The sequence below is a fragment of the Nanorana parkeri genome, unplaced genomic scaffold (genome assembly GCF_000935625.1).
Source record: "Nanorana parkeri isolate BGI_ZX_2015 unplaced genomic scaffold, ASM93562v1 scaffold2197, whole genome shotgun sequence".
In the NCBI taxonomy this organism is placed as follows: Eukaryota; Metazoa; Chordata; class Amphibia; order Anura; family Dicroglossidae; genus Nanorana; species Nanorana parkeri.
The window spans coordinates 109,216-124,984 of NW_017308465.1; the positions used below are offsets into that span (position 1 = coordinate 109,216).

The 15,769-nt window shown below is 44.0% G+C and overlaps 1 protein-coding gene across 1 annotated transcript in view; it reads left to right on the forward strand.

Moving 5' to 3' along the window:
* Nucleotides 1-1,887: 1,887 nt before the first annotated feature.
* The window catches only part of LOC108801022 (solute carrier family 43 member 3-like), a 41,406-nt gene continuing 27,524 nt past the window's right edge, over nt 1,888-15,769 (forward strand). Inside the window, exons 1-3 of the mRNA XM_018572990.1 lie at nt 1,888-1,966; nt 8,238-8,405; nt 14,125-14,254. Coding sequence (XP_018428492.1) covers nt 1,888-1,966; nt 8,238-8,405; nt 14,125-14,254 — 377 coding nt within the window. The remainder of the gene's footprint in view (nt 1,967-8,237; nt 8,406-14,124; nt 14,255-15,769) is intronic.

Below are 15,769 nucleotides of genomic sequence, written 5' to 3' on the forward strand. Positions count from 1 at the left end.
GTCTCACCATTCGCCACAACACGGAGCCTTGCAGGGTATATCATGGAGTAGGCCAGATTCATCTTTTGTAGCCTCTTCTTGACTTCATGGAATTTGGCACGGCGTTGTTGGACATCCTGCGAAAAGTCCGGGAATAACAATCTTCCAGCCAGCTAGCCATATCTCTCCCAGTTCCCTCGCCTTGCGTAGGATGCGATCCTTGTCGCGGTAGTTCAGGAGCCTGATCAAGAGGGGCCTAGGAGGGTTACCCGGTGGTAGGGGTCTGGAAGGGACACAATGAGCCCTTTCCACTGCAAATAAAGGGGCCAAACAGTCTTTGCCAAACACCTCCATAAGCCATTGTTCCATAAAGTATGTAGCATTGTTGCCTTAAGCGCGTTCAGGTATACCAACCGCGCAGATATTGTTGCGGCGCAACCGATTTTTCGATATCATCAGCTTTCATGGCATTAACTGCAAATGTCTTCATTGCCCCTTTAACCTCTGTGATCAATGGCGCAGTGGAATCCTCAACTTCACTAACTCTGCCCTCCAATGCTGTCGTTCGCTCCCTTACCTCCTGTAGGTCATGGCGTAGGAAGGAGATGTCGGCTCTCAGCGCCATGCACCTGATCAGTGAGCGAGGCAAGGGAGGTGTTGCATAACTGTACAGCATTGAATACGTCTGATAGTGTACATAGTTACATAGTATTTGGGGTTGAATAAAAACATACGTCCATCAAGTCCAACCCATATAGGTCCACGCATCATCTCATTCTTAGGGATACTGGTATCCCTGGATATTACGGTCCCTCAAGAAATTGTCCAAACGTTTCTTGAACAAATCTACACTCTTGGCTGAAATCACTGCCGATGGCAGTCAGTTCCAGAACTTAACCGCTCTTACTGTAAAGAACCCTCTTCGCCCATTGTGCTGGAATTTTTTCTCCACCAACTTTAAGTGGTGGCCTCTAGTCTTTGTAATGGAGTTAATCTCAAACAGTTTGTTGCCAATGTTGCTGTCACCATTGAACATCTTGTACATGAAAATCATATCCCCCCCTTAATCTCCTTAATTCCAGCGTAAACATGTTTAAGGTCAGAAGCCTTGTCTCATAGCTCTGGTCCTCCATTCCCCTAATTAGTTTTGTTGCCCTCCACTGGACTCTTTCCAGTTCAAGGACATGTAGGTTCTGGGGATGCAGCCAGGCGTGCCATAGACTTAGATTTGTTAGCTTTAGGGCTTTTAACAGGTTTAGCATGGGTACTCACTGTGTCCCGTTCAGCAGCTGAAATGTCCGAATCCACCGCCGAGTGCATAGAGGAGGAGAGGTAGTCATCCTCATGCTCCCCGCTGGCACTGCCCTGTCTGGGCTGGGAGGTTTGAGGCTGCTTAGCAGGGGTAGCAGGCTGCCGAGCAAAGCGCTCCAGCCGCGTCGCTGTATCTATGCCCTTCTCTCTGGGCTGCGGGCCGCCGCCATCTTGGATCCCAAGATCTGTCCGCTGACTGTTGTTTTTCTTGGACATGTCAGCCACGTACAGCCTCTAGAGTGGCACCAGACGGAACGGTCGGGTGGCGAAAGGGTCCGGGGTAAGTGCAGAAGGATATAAAGGCGCAGGATCCGTTGTTCCCAGGATGTAGTCAGGAGTTCTCAGGAGTCAGGTAGCGGGAGTTCTCCGTTACACGTCCAGTCACATGTAGCCACCGGCCATGCCCCCCTCATTCACTAAGCTAAATGGAAACTTCCTGTGCAAAGTGCAAATTCTCTTGCAAAGTGAACAGGAGGGGCCAAGAGGGGCACAATGGTTGGGCTGTACTTAGGGCATCAGTTCCCCTAAATCCAGCTCAGGACAGACCTGATAGTCAGCCCAACAGTTAATTATAGGAATGCTCATGGCTGGCTGACAATGCCTCAACTAGTTGTGAGGCAGTGGCTTAGGATTGTCAGTGTGCAAGAGGAAGTGCTGTTACTGGCAGGATCACTAGGTAAGAGATTTTGCAACAGATTAAGAAAACAAAATTGTACACAGTGGGACAAATATTCTGAAAAATAGAATTTAAGGTTTACATACACTTTAATATTTGGAAATCTATCAATATGAGGAAAAACTTAAACCGCAATGCCTAGTCTGACAGCGGTAGCATCATTGGATTGTAAACTGTTTTAGGGGAATTTTATTTGTAGAGTCATGTGGAATATATCAAACAAATTAATTAATTTTGTGTTATCTTCTCTCTTTAGATTTTATTGAAGAGCTCCTGAACAAAGAGCCCACTGACTTCCGAAACAGGTGTTTTACTTTTTACGCTATATGTATTTAAAGAAGAAATTCTTCTTATTTCCTGTGTATGTGCATAAACCCCTCAGTGACTAGATTTCACAGAGGGAAATTTATCGAAGGAGCAGACAAAATCTGGAGCAGCTATGCATGACAACCAATCTGCTTCTCTATTTCATTTTCAAATCTTAACTGAACAAACTGAAGAGAGAAGCTGATTGGTTGCCAAGGGAAACTGCTCCAGATTCTGTCTGCACAGAAAATGGGTGGTAACATCTCAAAGAACAGCTTCCAGGGATTCTGCAGTAGCCCACAGTGGCTAGTCTCTACAGTGTGTTCAATAACTACTAGGGACATCTTTAAATGTCCCTGGGAACATAATACAACATAATAAAACACTATATATATCTATAGCTATATCTATATATATCTATAGATGTATATATGTGTGTGTGTGTGTATGCCAAATTCTCACTCTGCCATCTGCATGACTACATGACTTTTTTCCAATGCTCGACTGTCCAATCCTTGTGTTCCTGTGCGAATTGGAGACGTTTTATCTTATTGTTAACTGCAGACAGCAAAGGTGTTCTAACAGGCCTTAGGCTTCCATATCCCATACGATGCAGTGTACGGCGAACAGTGTGTTCAGAGATAATTTGAGAGGATCCCTGATTAAGATCTGCAGTAATTTGATGCACTGTTGCCCTTCTGTTGTCTTGTACCAGTCTTGCCACTCTCCGTTCTGCCCTAACATTGACTAGTCGCTGACGGCCACAATTCGCACGTTCAGACCCAGATTTTCAGCCCATCAGTCCAGTCTTTAAACATTTTAACAACAGCTGCTCTTGAACATTTAACAAATTCTGCTGTTTTGCTGATACTCACTCCATGGCTCTGATCGCCAGCAATCATCCCACGTTCAAAGGCTGTTAAATCGCGTTGTTTACCCATATCTTCAGAAAAAAAATAACTTCTACTGTCGTGGTAAACAAACTGCTTCCCTATTTATAATGGTCTGGCCCTCTAGCAACTTCAGCACGAAATTATAGCTAATTTGCCTACAAACGTCAGGTGGTCATAATAATCTGGCCACTCTGTATGTATATATATATATATATATACACACACACACTATATTGTCAAGAGTATTCACACATGAACTTTAATGGCATAACAGTCTTAGTCCGTAGGGTTCAATATTGAGTTGGCCAACCCTTTGCAGCTATAACAGCTTCAACTCTTCTGGGAAGGCTGTCCACAAGGTTTAGGAGTGTGTCTATGGGAATGTTTGACCATTCTTCCAGAAGCGCATTTGTGTGTTCAGGTACTGGCGTTGGACGAGAAGGCCTGGCTCGCAGTCTCCGCTCTAATTCATCCCAAAGGTGTTCTGTCGGGTTGAGGTGAGGACTCTGTGCAGGCCAGTCAAGTTCCTCCACCCCAAACTCGCTCATCCATGTCTTTATGGACCTTGCTTTGTGCAGTGGTGCGCAGTCATGTTGGAAAAGGAAGGGGCAATCCCAAAACTGTTCCCACAAAGTTGGGACCAATTAAATTGTCCAAAATGTCTTGGTATGCTGGTGCCTTAAGAGTTCCCTTCACTGGAACTAAAGGGCCAAGCCCAACCTCTGAAAAACAACCCCATACCATAACCCCCCTCCACCAAACTTTACACTTGGCACAATGCAGTCAGGCAAGTACCGTTCTCCTGGCAACCGCCAAACCCAGACACGCCCATCGTATTGCCAGAAAGAGCAGCATGATTAGTCACTCCAGAGAACACGTCACCGCTTCTCTAAAGTCCAGTGGTATCATGCTTTACACCACTGCATCCGACGCTTTGCATTGCACTTGGTGATGTAAGGCTTGGATGCAACTGCTTGGCCATGGAAACCCATTCCATGCAGCTCTCTACACACTGTTGTTGTGCCAATGAAGTTTGGAGGTCTGTAGCTATTGACTCTGCAGACAGTTGGCGACTTCTTCGCACTGTGCGCTTCAGCATCCGCTGACCCCGCTCTGTCATTTTACGTGGCCTACCACTTTGTGGCTGAGTTGCTGTTGTTCCCAGTTGCTTCCACTTTGTTATAATACCACAAACAGTTGACCCGTGGAATATTTAGTAGCAATGAAATTTCATGGATGGACTTATTGCACAGGTGGCAACCTATCACGGTACCACGCTGGAATTCACTGAGATCCAGAGAGCGACCCATTCTTTCACAAATGTTTGTAGGAGCAGTCTGCATGCCTAGGTGCTTGATTTTATTAACCTGTGGCCACGGAGGTGATTGGAACACCTGAATCCAATGATTTGGATGGGTGTCCCAATATTTTTGGCAATATAGTGTATGTATATACAGTATCTCACAGAAGTGAGTACACCCCTCACATTTTTGTAAATATTTTATTATATCATTTCATGTGACGAAACTGAAGAAATTACACTTTGCTACAATGTAAAGTAGTGAGTGTACAGCTTGTACACTGAGTTGCCAGATTATTATGACCTCCCCATCAGTACTTTGTTGAGCCACGAGACGACTCCACGAGATGACTTTGTTGGGCTGCCCCGTGACTCCACGAGATGTTGAAAGGTGATGCGAGGAATCTGACACTGCACTGTTGCCCTTCTGTTGTCTTGTAGCAGTCTTACCACTCTCCGTTCTGCCCTAACATTGACTAGTCGCTGACGGCCACAATTCGCACGTTCAGACCCAGATTTTAGGCTGACAGTCCAGTCTTTAAACACTTTAACAACACCTGCTCTTGAACATTTAACGAATTCTGCTGTTTTGCTGATACTCGCTCCATGGCTTTAGCGCCAACAATCACCCCACGTTCAAAGGCTGTTAAATCGCGTTGTTTACCCATTTCTTCAGAAAGAAATCACTTCTACTGTCGTGGTAAACAACCTGCTTCCCTATTTATAATGGTCTGGCCCTCTAGCAACTTCAGCGCGAAATTATAGCTAATTTGCCTAGAAATGTCAGGTGGTCATAATAATCTGGCCACTCAGTGTATATCAGTGTGCATTTGCTGTCCCCTCAAAATAACTCAACACACAGCCATTAACCTCCCTGACGGTCTGATTATCTCAGTATTGTTTTTCTCTTTTTTTTTCTTTTTTCTATTTACATTTAATTTTGCCGCTGGTTCCGCCTCCCTGCGGCGCGGGCACTCGCAATGTAAGGAAACCGGAAGACGGAGTGTGGCTCGGGGTTACTGCTTTTGGTACTGAAAATTAACCCTGAGCCACACTCTGAATTACCACCAGGAAGGTTAATGTCTAAACTGCTGGCAACAAAAGTGAGTACACCCCTAAGTGAAAATGTCCAAATTGGGCCCAAAGTGTCAATATTTTCTGTGGCCACCATTATTTTTCAGCACTGCCTTAACCCTCTTGGGCATGGAGCTTCACAGGTTGTCGCTGGATTCTTCTTCCACTCCTCCATGACGACATTACGGAGCTGGTGGATGTTAGAGACCTTGCGCTCCTCCACCTTCCGTTTGAGGATGCCCCACAGATGCTCAATAGGGTTTAGGTCTGGAGACAGGCTTGGCCAGTCCATCACCTTTACCCTCAGCTTCTTTAGCAAGGCAGTGGTCATCTTGGAGGTGTGTTTGGGGTCATTATCATGTTGGAATACTGCCCTGCGGCCCAGTCTCTGAAGGGAGGGGATCATGCTCTGCTTCAGTATGTCACAGTACATGTTGGCATTCATGGTTCCCTCAATGAACTGTACCTCCCCAGTGCTGGCAGCACTCATGCAGCCCAAGACCATGACACTCCCACCACCATGCTTGACTGTAGGCAAGACACACTTGTCTTTGTACTCCTCACCTGGTTGCCGCCACACACGCTTGACACCATCTGAACCAAAATAAGTTTATCTTGGTCTCATCGGACCACAGGACATGGTTCCATTAATCCATGCCCTTCGTCTGCTTGTCTTCAGCAAACTGTTTTCTTGTGCATCATCTTTAGAAGAGGCTTCCTTTTGGGACGACAGCCATGCAGACCAATTTGATGCAGTGTGCGGCGTATGGTCTCAGCACTGACAGGCTGACCCCCCACCCCTTCAACCTCTGCAGCAATGCTGGCAGCACTCTTATGTCTATTTCCCAAAGACAACCTCTGGATATGACTCTGAGCAGGCGCACTCAACTTCTTTGGTCGACCATGGCGAGGCCTGTTCTGAGTGCAGCCTGTCCTGTTAAACCGCTGTATGGTCTTGGTCACCGTGCACAGCTCAGTTTCAGGGTCTTGGCAATCTTCTTATAGCCTAGGTCATCTTTATGTAGAGCAGTGGTACTCAACCTTTCTTACCCCTTGGTAACATTTGCCAAGTTGTGGTGACCCCCAACAGTAAAATTTAGGAATGACGCGGCTGCTGAATCGACATCTGGCGGGCGAACTGACACTGCTGCTCTAAGTGAGGGCTGAAGAGGACTCTCACCTAGCACAGCAGAAATCACACAGCGACCCACAGGTTGAGAACCACTGGTGTACGCCGTCAGAATAAAAAAACAAAAAAAAAATACCCTAGGAATGCCTAGCTAGATTCCTATTGGCTATTTCACTTTGCAATAGCCAATAGCAAACTAGCTATTGCACCCGCCCTCTGCTGCTGTCAATCAGTAGTGGGGACCTGATGGATAACTTTTTTTTTTCTGACTTACGGCGGCCTACGGCCCCCAATGTCAGACAAAGAAGATTTACTCTACTCGGGAAAAAGTGTTTCTCTCCCAGGCGGCCGGGAGCCGCTATCTAATAGCAGGAGACTCCCGGGCGACCCTTGGCAAATCGTCATTCGACCCCCGAAGGGGTCCCGACCCACAGGTTGAGAACCGCTGATGTAGAGCAACAATTCTTGCTCTACATAAAAAAAACCCAGAAAGTTATTTGCCATGAGGTGACATGTTGAACTTCCAGTGACCAGTATGTGAGAGTGAGAGCGATAACACCAAATTTAACACACCTGCTCCCCACTCACACCTGAGACCTTGTAACACTGAGTCACATGACACCGGGGAGGGAAAATGGCTAATTGGGCCCAATTTGGACATTTTCACTTAGGAGTGTACTCACTTTTGTTGCCAGCGGTTTAGACATTAATGGCTGTGTGTTGAGTTATTTTGAGGGGACAGAAAATGTACACTGATATACAATACAAGCTGTACACTCACTATTTTACATTGTAGCAAAGTGTAATTTCTTCTGTGTCGTCACATGAAATGATATAATAACATATTTACAAAAATGTGAGGGATGTACTCACTTCTGTGAGATACTGTATATCTATCTATCTATCTATCTATCTATCTATCTATCTATCTATCTATCTATCTATCTATCTAGCCAAAAAGTATCCACTCCAGGAACAAAAACTCAAATGTATTTGTAGCGGTTGAAAAAAATTAGTAAGTAGTAATATTATATACAAGTTTAAAGAAGAACTCCAGTGCAAAGTTTTATCAACACTTGCAGTGGGGCTACCTGCTCTTTGTGTCTAGGTGTACAAAAAAAGTTATACTCACCTGAACTGCCAAGCCGACTCCCTGCTTCTCCAGGTACTGAAGCCTCTCTCCTCCTCCGCTGCACCGATGGAATGCTCCTCAGCATCCTCACGTCTTTGCAATTGTATAGAACGTGATGACACAAGGATTCTTAGACCAATTCAGAGGAGTGGAAGAGAAGCTCTAGGGACCGGTCTAAGAGTATAGCTTTTTTTTTTGTAGCACCTAGACACAAACAAGCAGTTATCCCTTGCAATGCAAGGTTTAATACATTTTTCCTCTGAGTTCTTCTTTAAGGTATAGGACCACATTAGATTCAGTGATTACTGTATGTTTCTACGAGCAGATGTCTTATATAATTAACTTGCATTTACTTATTGCTTTCAGCACATAATTACATCTCAAATTACAGAAGTATTTATAATGCACCTTTCTAAAATTGCTTTTGAATCCTGTAGAGATGCATTGCAAGTTTGTGCTGACTCTGCTGACTGGGCTGGTAGAGTGTATGTGCTTCGCAGGAGTTACCTTTGGATGGGCATCTCTGGTGTTTGTGCTAAAGAAGGAAAAATATTTTGAAGATCTTTGCCCAGATGCTGCAAATCATACTACCAACTCTACTGACAGTGAGTATTGTGTAACATCAAAATGTTTGCATGCTAGAGAAAACTTTTTTTAAGACCTGTAAACAAATTTCAAGCAAGTTTAAATATAGTTATAGATGTGCATTTTGTTCAACTTTCTTGAAGTTTACATGAGTTGATTTTTTATATAAAAATTTGTAATTTGCAAATCAATATGTAAAATAGAGTAAATTCAGGACATAACATTAACCAGCATGTTGACCTTTCTAATATCTAAGCCTGGAGCAGCATGTTTGCCTTCTGAACTGAATAGCTGGAAAGATTGCATCAAGAGTTGTGCACTGTGGCAAAAATTGTTAGCTTTATCTAAAGTGAACATAGCTCAAGAGGTGTTGAAAACAGAGCCAGAATTTTATTCTAGAGCATTTTTTCTATAGGGTTTTTTTTATTTATTTTTTATATAAATGAAAAAAGACCAAAAATTGTGGGGGGAAAAATTATATTTTCTATTTTTTGTTATACAAAATATCAAATAAGACCAAATTTATTTCTAAAGTTACCCCAAAATTTATTCTGCTAAATATTTTTGGTAAAACAAAATCCCAATAAATGTATACTAAGCAGTTTGTGTGAATTTGTAGGTACCAATTATAAGTCTTTTTAAAACATGGTTTTTATCCATATGGTGTCAAACAACAAAATCGGTATTGCTCAGGGTAAAGGATTGGTTTAGGAATGATATGGCTGGTATATTTTTTAAAACCTTGTTGTGTCTGCTAGATAAAGTCTTATAATTTGAGGAAGCTGAACCCCCCCAGGAAAAAAAATTATCTACGGCCCTGAACTAATGTACATTGATTTTATTATCTTAAACAATCTTTTTGCTCCCACAGAACTTCTTCACATAGGTACAAAGTAGCGCTATTTCCTCACAGACGTACACAGCAGAAACAGATACATTGGATGCGTTTTGTAGGCTTCCCATTCATGTGATCACTGTAATTGGCTGTCACAATGATCACATCATCAGTGACTGGTCCTGTCAGCTCCTGATTAAAAATCACTGATAGTGACAGCTTAGTCTTGGTACCGGGGGTATGGGCTCACGTGCGCTCCTAGCACAAAAACAACCATGGAACAAAGCCCACTTGTGTGGATAGCAGTGTGCCTGCAAGGCTCTGCAAGTTCATGAGACGAGGGAATTCACTTCCAGTTTTGGCACCTGGGTGGGGGGACACAGATGCTGGATTAAAGTTGGGGCGTTTACATGCTTATTGCAAGGGAGCTAATTTTATTTAAAGTTATCTATTTCTAGTTGGAGCTCAGCCAAGCAGGATTTTTTTTTTCTGTAAATTCTGCTATGCCCATAGTTTTCTTACCACCTGATGTTGGTGTCTCTCTCTTTCTTTGTGGAGGTTTCTGGTGTCAAATTGTACTGAACACAAATAGCAAAAAAAAACTCAATCAGGTGCTAGACAACTTTCCCCTAGTGGTCATGGTTGGGAAACCAGACAAAACTGATGCAGTGTCAGAAATTACAACTATACTGGCAGCAAGGGAAGATTTTGGGACTGCATAGTTGCGGAAACCCAATTTGACAAATGCATTATAAATGTAAATGTGATATATGGGCAGGGGCGTCCCGAGGCTGGGTGACACCCGGAGCGGTGTCCAAGTGTCACCCCGCCGAGACGTCATCGCGCACGCACAGCAGTATTCTGATACCTGCCGGTGGAGGAGGAGACATTTTGGTGTCACCCCTTCAATGGTGTCACCCGGGTGCGGGCCGCACCACCCTTGTGACGCCACTGTATATGGGGTACCTCAAGAACCAGAAGTTAGCCTGGTATACTCCCATGTTGCAGAATACCATGTCTTACAGTATCATGTAAAGAAGGAACGGGAGCAAGATTTAGAACAGCTAGTGATTCCCCAGTCTCACACAAGGATGGTGCTGGATCTGTCCCATTCTTATGCAATGGGTGGTCATTTAGGGGTAGAAAGTGAGTAGATAGTGAGGTGTATTGTTAATGTTGCCCTGAGTGTCAAGTGAATGCACCATTGGTTGGGCCATTGCGAAAGTCTGCCAGGTGGCACCAGCACATATTGGTAGTCCTTAACTATGCTACCCGGTATCCAGAAGCAATCCCTCTCAGAAATACAACCTCTAAGGCAGGGGTCTCAAAGTACCGTCCCACAGACCAATTGCGGCCCGCAAGTTGGTACTATGTGGCCTGCAGCCAGCTGACAAGTCAGGTACGCGGTCACGGATCGCGTACCTGACTTGTGGGAGCATCTACACGGTCTGCATCTCTGTCAGATGCAGACCGCATAGGTGCTTCTCTGTGCACTCAGATTCTTTCGGCCAGCGCTCTGAAATCCTTCAGTGAACGCTTGTCGAAAATATGCAGCAGACCTTACTAATCACCACAGGATCACCAGGGACCATGCCTCCTTGCCTCCTCCCTGCAAAAAGGTAAGCAGGAGAGGGGGCTCTGTATTTTATTTTATTTTACTTTACTTTATACAGTACATATAAAATAAAATATACTGCAGAGCCCCCTCTCCTGCAGGGAGGGGGTGGGGAGGTTGTTTTATTTTATATGTGGGGGGTGTATTTGTTTTGTGCATGGGGGGAGTGTATTATTTTATATGTGGGGGTATTTTTTTTATGTGTATGGGGGAGTGTAATATTTTATATGTGTAGGGATAGTAATTTTTGTATGTATATTATTTTATATGTGCAGGGGTAGTATTTTTTTATGTTTATTATTTTATATGTGCAGGGGTAGTAATTTTTTTATGTGTATAGGGGGGGATTGTATTTTTTGTTTATATGTGTATGGGGGGCGTGTATAAGGCTCCAGTCACACCTGTAAGTTTAGGTGAAATTTGGGATTTCTAACTTGCATTTTCAGGAACTTGCGTTTTCCTGCAGCAGGAAGGTCTAATCTGGCGTTTACAAGCGGCAGCTGTCATCCATTCAAGTTAATGATCAGGTGACAGCAGCTGCATGTAAACGCCTGCACATCGCATGTAATGGTATGTGATATGATTACATTTGGTTAGGAATCAATCACTATCCCTGGATGCACAATCAATGCGTGACATTAGGGGTCTTTCAGACCCCTAATGTCACCTAGGGACCTCAAAGAAACTGATGAAGCAGAGATTTTAGCATGCTGGTTATAAATTCTGGCCGGCATCTCTTGGGATGACCCCGATGAGATCAAGGAGAAAAGCAGCATCGACTACCAGGTATACCAGCACTAAAAGAGAAAGCCACTCCAGTGGCAACCCAAGTGTACTTGACACCCAGAATGTATAATTTTTCAGCAGCCCCCCCCCCATGCTCCTCTCTATAGGTCAGCATTATTTTCAGTAGTAATCATAGAGTAAATGAATACTAATAATGGGCAGAAAAAATAGTGTCAGTGAAGATTTATTTATCTGAATATGCTACCTTGCAACATGCTGTCTCCTGCACATAACACGAAGCTTCTGTACAATGAGGGAAGGACTATTCGCATAATGCCTTATATTTTTTTCAAAGAATACAAAGCATTCTGTGATTGGAGGAGAAGGGGAGAGGACAGTGATGTGACATCATCTCTACTCCTACAATCACAGACTTCTTTGTGGAGGGGCAGGTGATGTGATCGGAGCACTTCACTGCTTGATTTGCATCTCCCACTCTCCTCAGTGCCCAGAAGCTCGGCATTATGTGCAGAAGACAGCATGCTGCAAGGTAAGTTTTTTTATATTTTGCAGCAGCCCTCCACACATAGCACCCAGCTCTTTATTGATAGTTTACACACCCAGTGCATTTTTCCTGGAGTTTGGCTTTAAAAATGTATCAGGAAACCTAGGTAGATGCATTGATAGAAAGGTTGGGTCCCACCAAGTGCACTACCACACTCATGGGATTGTACTCCCTATAAAACAAAACAAATACCTTCAATCTTTGTTCTTAACCCATATATACATATACATACCTGTATAACCGTATATATATATATAAAAAATAAATTTCTGTTAACCTTTTCAAAACGTTTAACCATAAACCACCATAAATAAAATTCCAATAATGCTCAGTCAAAAGACTCGAGCAAAGAGTCCATGAAACCACTTAAGACCTCTACTTCCTGTCCACCCACAAAGTGGGCGACATTACCCCAACAAAGGATGACCGCGACAAGCCCAAGATACGGGCGGGAGGGCGGGAAGCAAATTCCAGGCAATCCAGAGGTAAAGCTGATCCGACTACTCCTGCTGAACTGTGTGGTAAAGATGAACTGCCCAGTAACTAAGGCCAGTTTTTATACACTTAATGACACCACAATTGGCCAGCTGATTTCCCTCCAAAACGAGAAGACCAATCCATATGCCATCTGTCCAGGGATTCTGCACGGTGACAGCCGCAACCATTGGTAAGCGTCATATCGTTACCCTTGATTCTGCCCAGATACAGCTATGCCCTTAGCAACCTGAAAATAGAAAAAAAGAGCCAGCAGCGCATCCGACAACATACCAAATAATTTTTTTTTAAATATATATATATAATTGACCCTTTATATAAAACCAATGCTTATAATTAAATTAACTTATTTAATACTTCTTATTGTTTTGGAAGTGCGACAATCCCATGGGGCCACTACTCCTATACGTCCTTTTCCGTGGCCCTAACAATCTTACTATAGGGAATTGGCGGAGTCTCTTAAAAGACAAGACAAGGGAAAAGACATATTGCTACTAATTGCTCTCAAAAAGGGGCAAGTCCACCGTGGTGAAATGAAATGAAGAGGCAGCTTTGGGGGTGAATGTAGTATTGTGTTAGGGACCAGTGTTAATCAGCCCCAACTCCAGTCAAGAGTTTCTTGTACAAACCATTGCCTTTGATGTTGGTCTGGAAGCAGTCTTGCCCAAGGAAATTAGTAGGGAAGAACATCCAGTCACATAACTGTGCTTCTTCCCAGAGGTCTGAGTAGAGGGAGAGAGTATGTGAGCCACTGGCTGACAGGATTGTCGATGGTGTATATGTGTCGACTTGGTTTCTCACCTACACATAGCTCCAGGGTTGGTGACTGCTATAGTGAAAAAAACTTGTTTTCTCAGAATCTTAATTCTTAAGTCAATCTTAAGTCATGTTCTGAGTCCTGGAGCCTGGGAGCTTTGTAGAGCTTTGGGTGGGTGGCTTTCCTAGGTCCACATTGTACCTGCTAGCAAGACCTTGTTATTACTCTCAACTGTGCACAGGCCTCCATATATGTAAGCTGATATATGCTCTCTCCGTCGCTTCCTCTGCTGTGGGAGCCTGCTTTTGGGTGAAAATGCTAAGTGCTGATAGAACACTAAAGAGGTTCATATGCTGTCTCTTTGTTTTGGGGGACCTATTAGGGCACCCTGTAAGTTCAAAACCTTCCTATGATTAGTATGTTGCTCAGACTAGCAGATGTTTTGTTTTTTCTATGTTATGGACTTGCTGTAATTGATACTGTCTTTGTGTGCTGCCCTGCTGAATAAAAGGGCAGGATATACCTGTTTGAACCGTTCCTTCGTGTCCCTATCTTGCGCATGGTTTATCATCGCCACTAGGAGATGAGCCTGTCACTCTAACAATATATAAAATATCAGTTTAAAAATTTGGAAACTAAGAAAATTGATCCCAAACGATTAGAATTCACCTTTTACACAAATGTATATGGATAGAACAAAAGCTTTTCTCAGGGAACCAAAATTTACTTTTCCTTTTTTTTTACAGGCTGTCTTCCACAGGATGAACATCTTTCTCTTATATTCACAGTGGCTGCTTTCATGAACAATCTAATGACCCTTCCATCTGGTTACGTTTTTGACCGTTTTGGAACCATGGTGACAAGGTTTATCGGCATGTAAGAATAGAGTTATAGTATCCTTTTTAATTGTTCAAATTTGTAACATAAAAGGCAACTATGCATGCTTCCAGACCTAAATGTGTGAACAGGCCACAAAAGCTCAAACCAAAATGGCAGGGTAGCTAGGAGTGGCCTTATATAACCTGATCATGAATTAAGATCTGATTTCAGAACTATACTCAACCACACCCTAACAGTAGTAGTGGTTGGAAAACTGTAGACTAAGAGCTTCATGATGTACCCTAACACCAGTGTAGCCCCTATACGAGTTGCTACAGAATCGGCCATAATTCTGCTTGTAAATATTTAACTGATACACTGTGATGCAGAGAGACTTATGGGAGTTGTAGTGCGGTTACAAGAGGAATGGGCTGGGCTGAAGTTCCGAAGCACGCTCAGTCCGGGGGCAAGCTAGCAAACTGGAATGAACTGTGTGTATGGCTGCCGCTGGCACAGGAGAGCATGAAACTCTGTGTGGAGCTGTGTAAAGGTGCCCATACACCTGCCGATTATGGTACGATAATCGCAGGAAATCCTGCGATCGTACGATAATCGGCAGGTGTATGGAAGGCATGCAAACAATTCAACTGTAAGGTTGCACTTCTTTTGTCTCCCGTGCAGGCTTGAAAACCCGCTGAGAAAATCGCATGAAAACCATACGATTGTCGGCGGGTTAGTGCCGTTCTCGGGAGACAAATGCGCTCAGGAGACAAGCGCACACTGCCCGTGCGGCATTGGAGTCATCGGTCAGCGGGGCGGGCTTTCGATGATCGCAAGTACGATCTGCATGTGCAAGATGGGCAGATCGTACGAGCTTTTAACCTCTTGCCGTCCGCCCGTAGTAAAAAAACGGACGGACGGCACTGCTACATCTGCGGGTTGCCGTCTCCAGACGGCAATTTTTTTCGCTCGCGCGCGCCCCCTAGCGGGCACGCACGGGCAGAAAAGACCCGACGATTAAACACACCCATTACCGGGTGTTTCACATATAGGCGATCAGCGGGTCCATAGCCCGCCGATCGCCTATATGTGCTCGTTCGCGGCACATCTCTGCTTCATCAGATCTCTGCTTCATCAGCTTCTTTTGGGGTCCACAGGTGATATTAGGGGTCCTAGAGACCCCTAATATCTCCATAAAGAGGACCTGTCAGTGTGCCTTTGCTATTATATAGGGGGTTGTTATCCCCCTATATAATAGCAATAACAATAAGTGCAAAAAAATAAATATAAATAAAAAAAAATAAAAGTAACACATAAAAAAGTAAAATAAAATAAAAGTCACATATAAAAAAAGGGGAAAAAACCCCCCCAAAATGTTTAACTCCCCCACCCCTACGTTTACGCGCCTATAAACGTAAATACGCGTCCGGTGCCCCAGCGCGCAAAAATTACAATTGCGCTACACATGTTACATATCGCCGCGAACGTCGCAGTGAGAGCAATCATTTTAGGGCCATCAATCACTGATAACACTAAACTGATGAGCGGTAACAGCTTTTAAAGCGTCGCCTA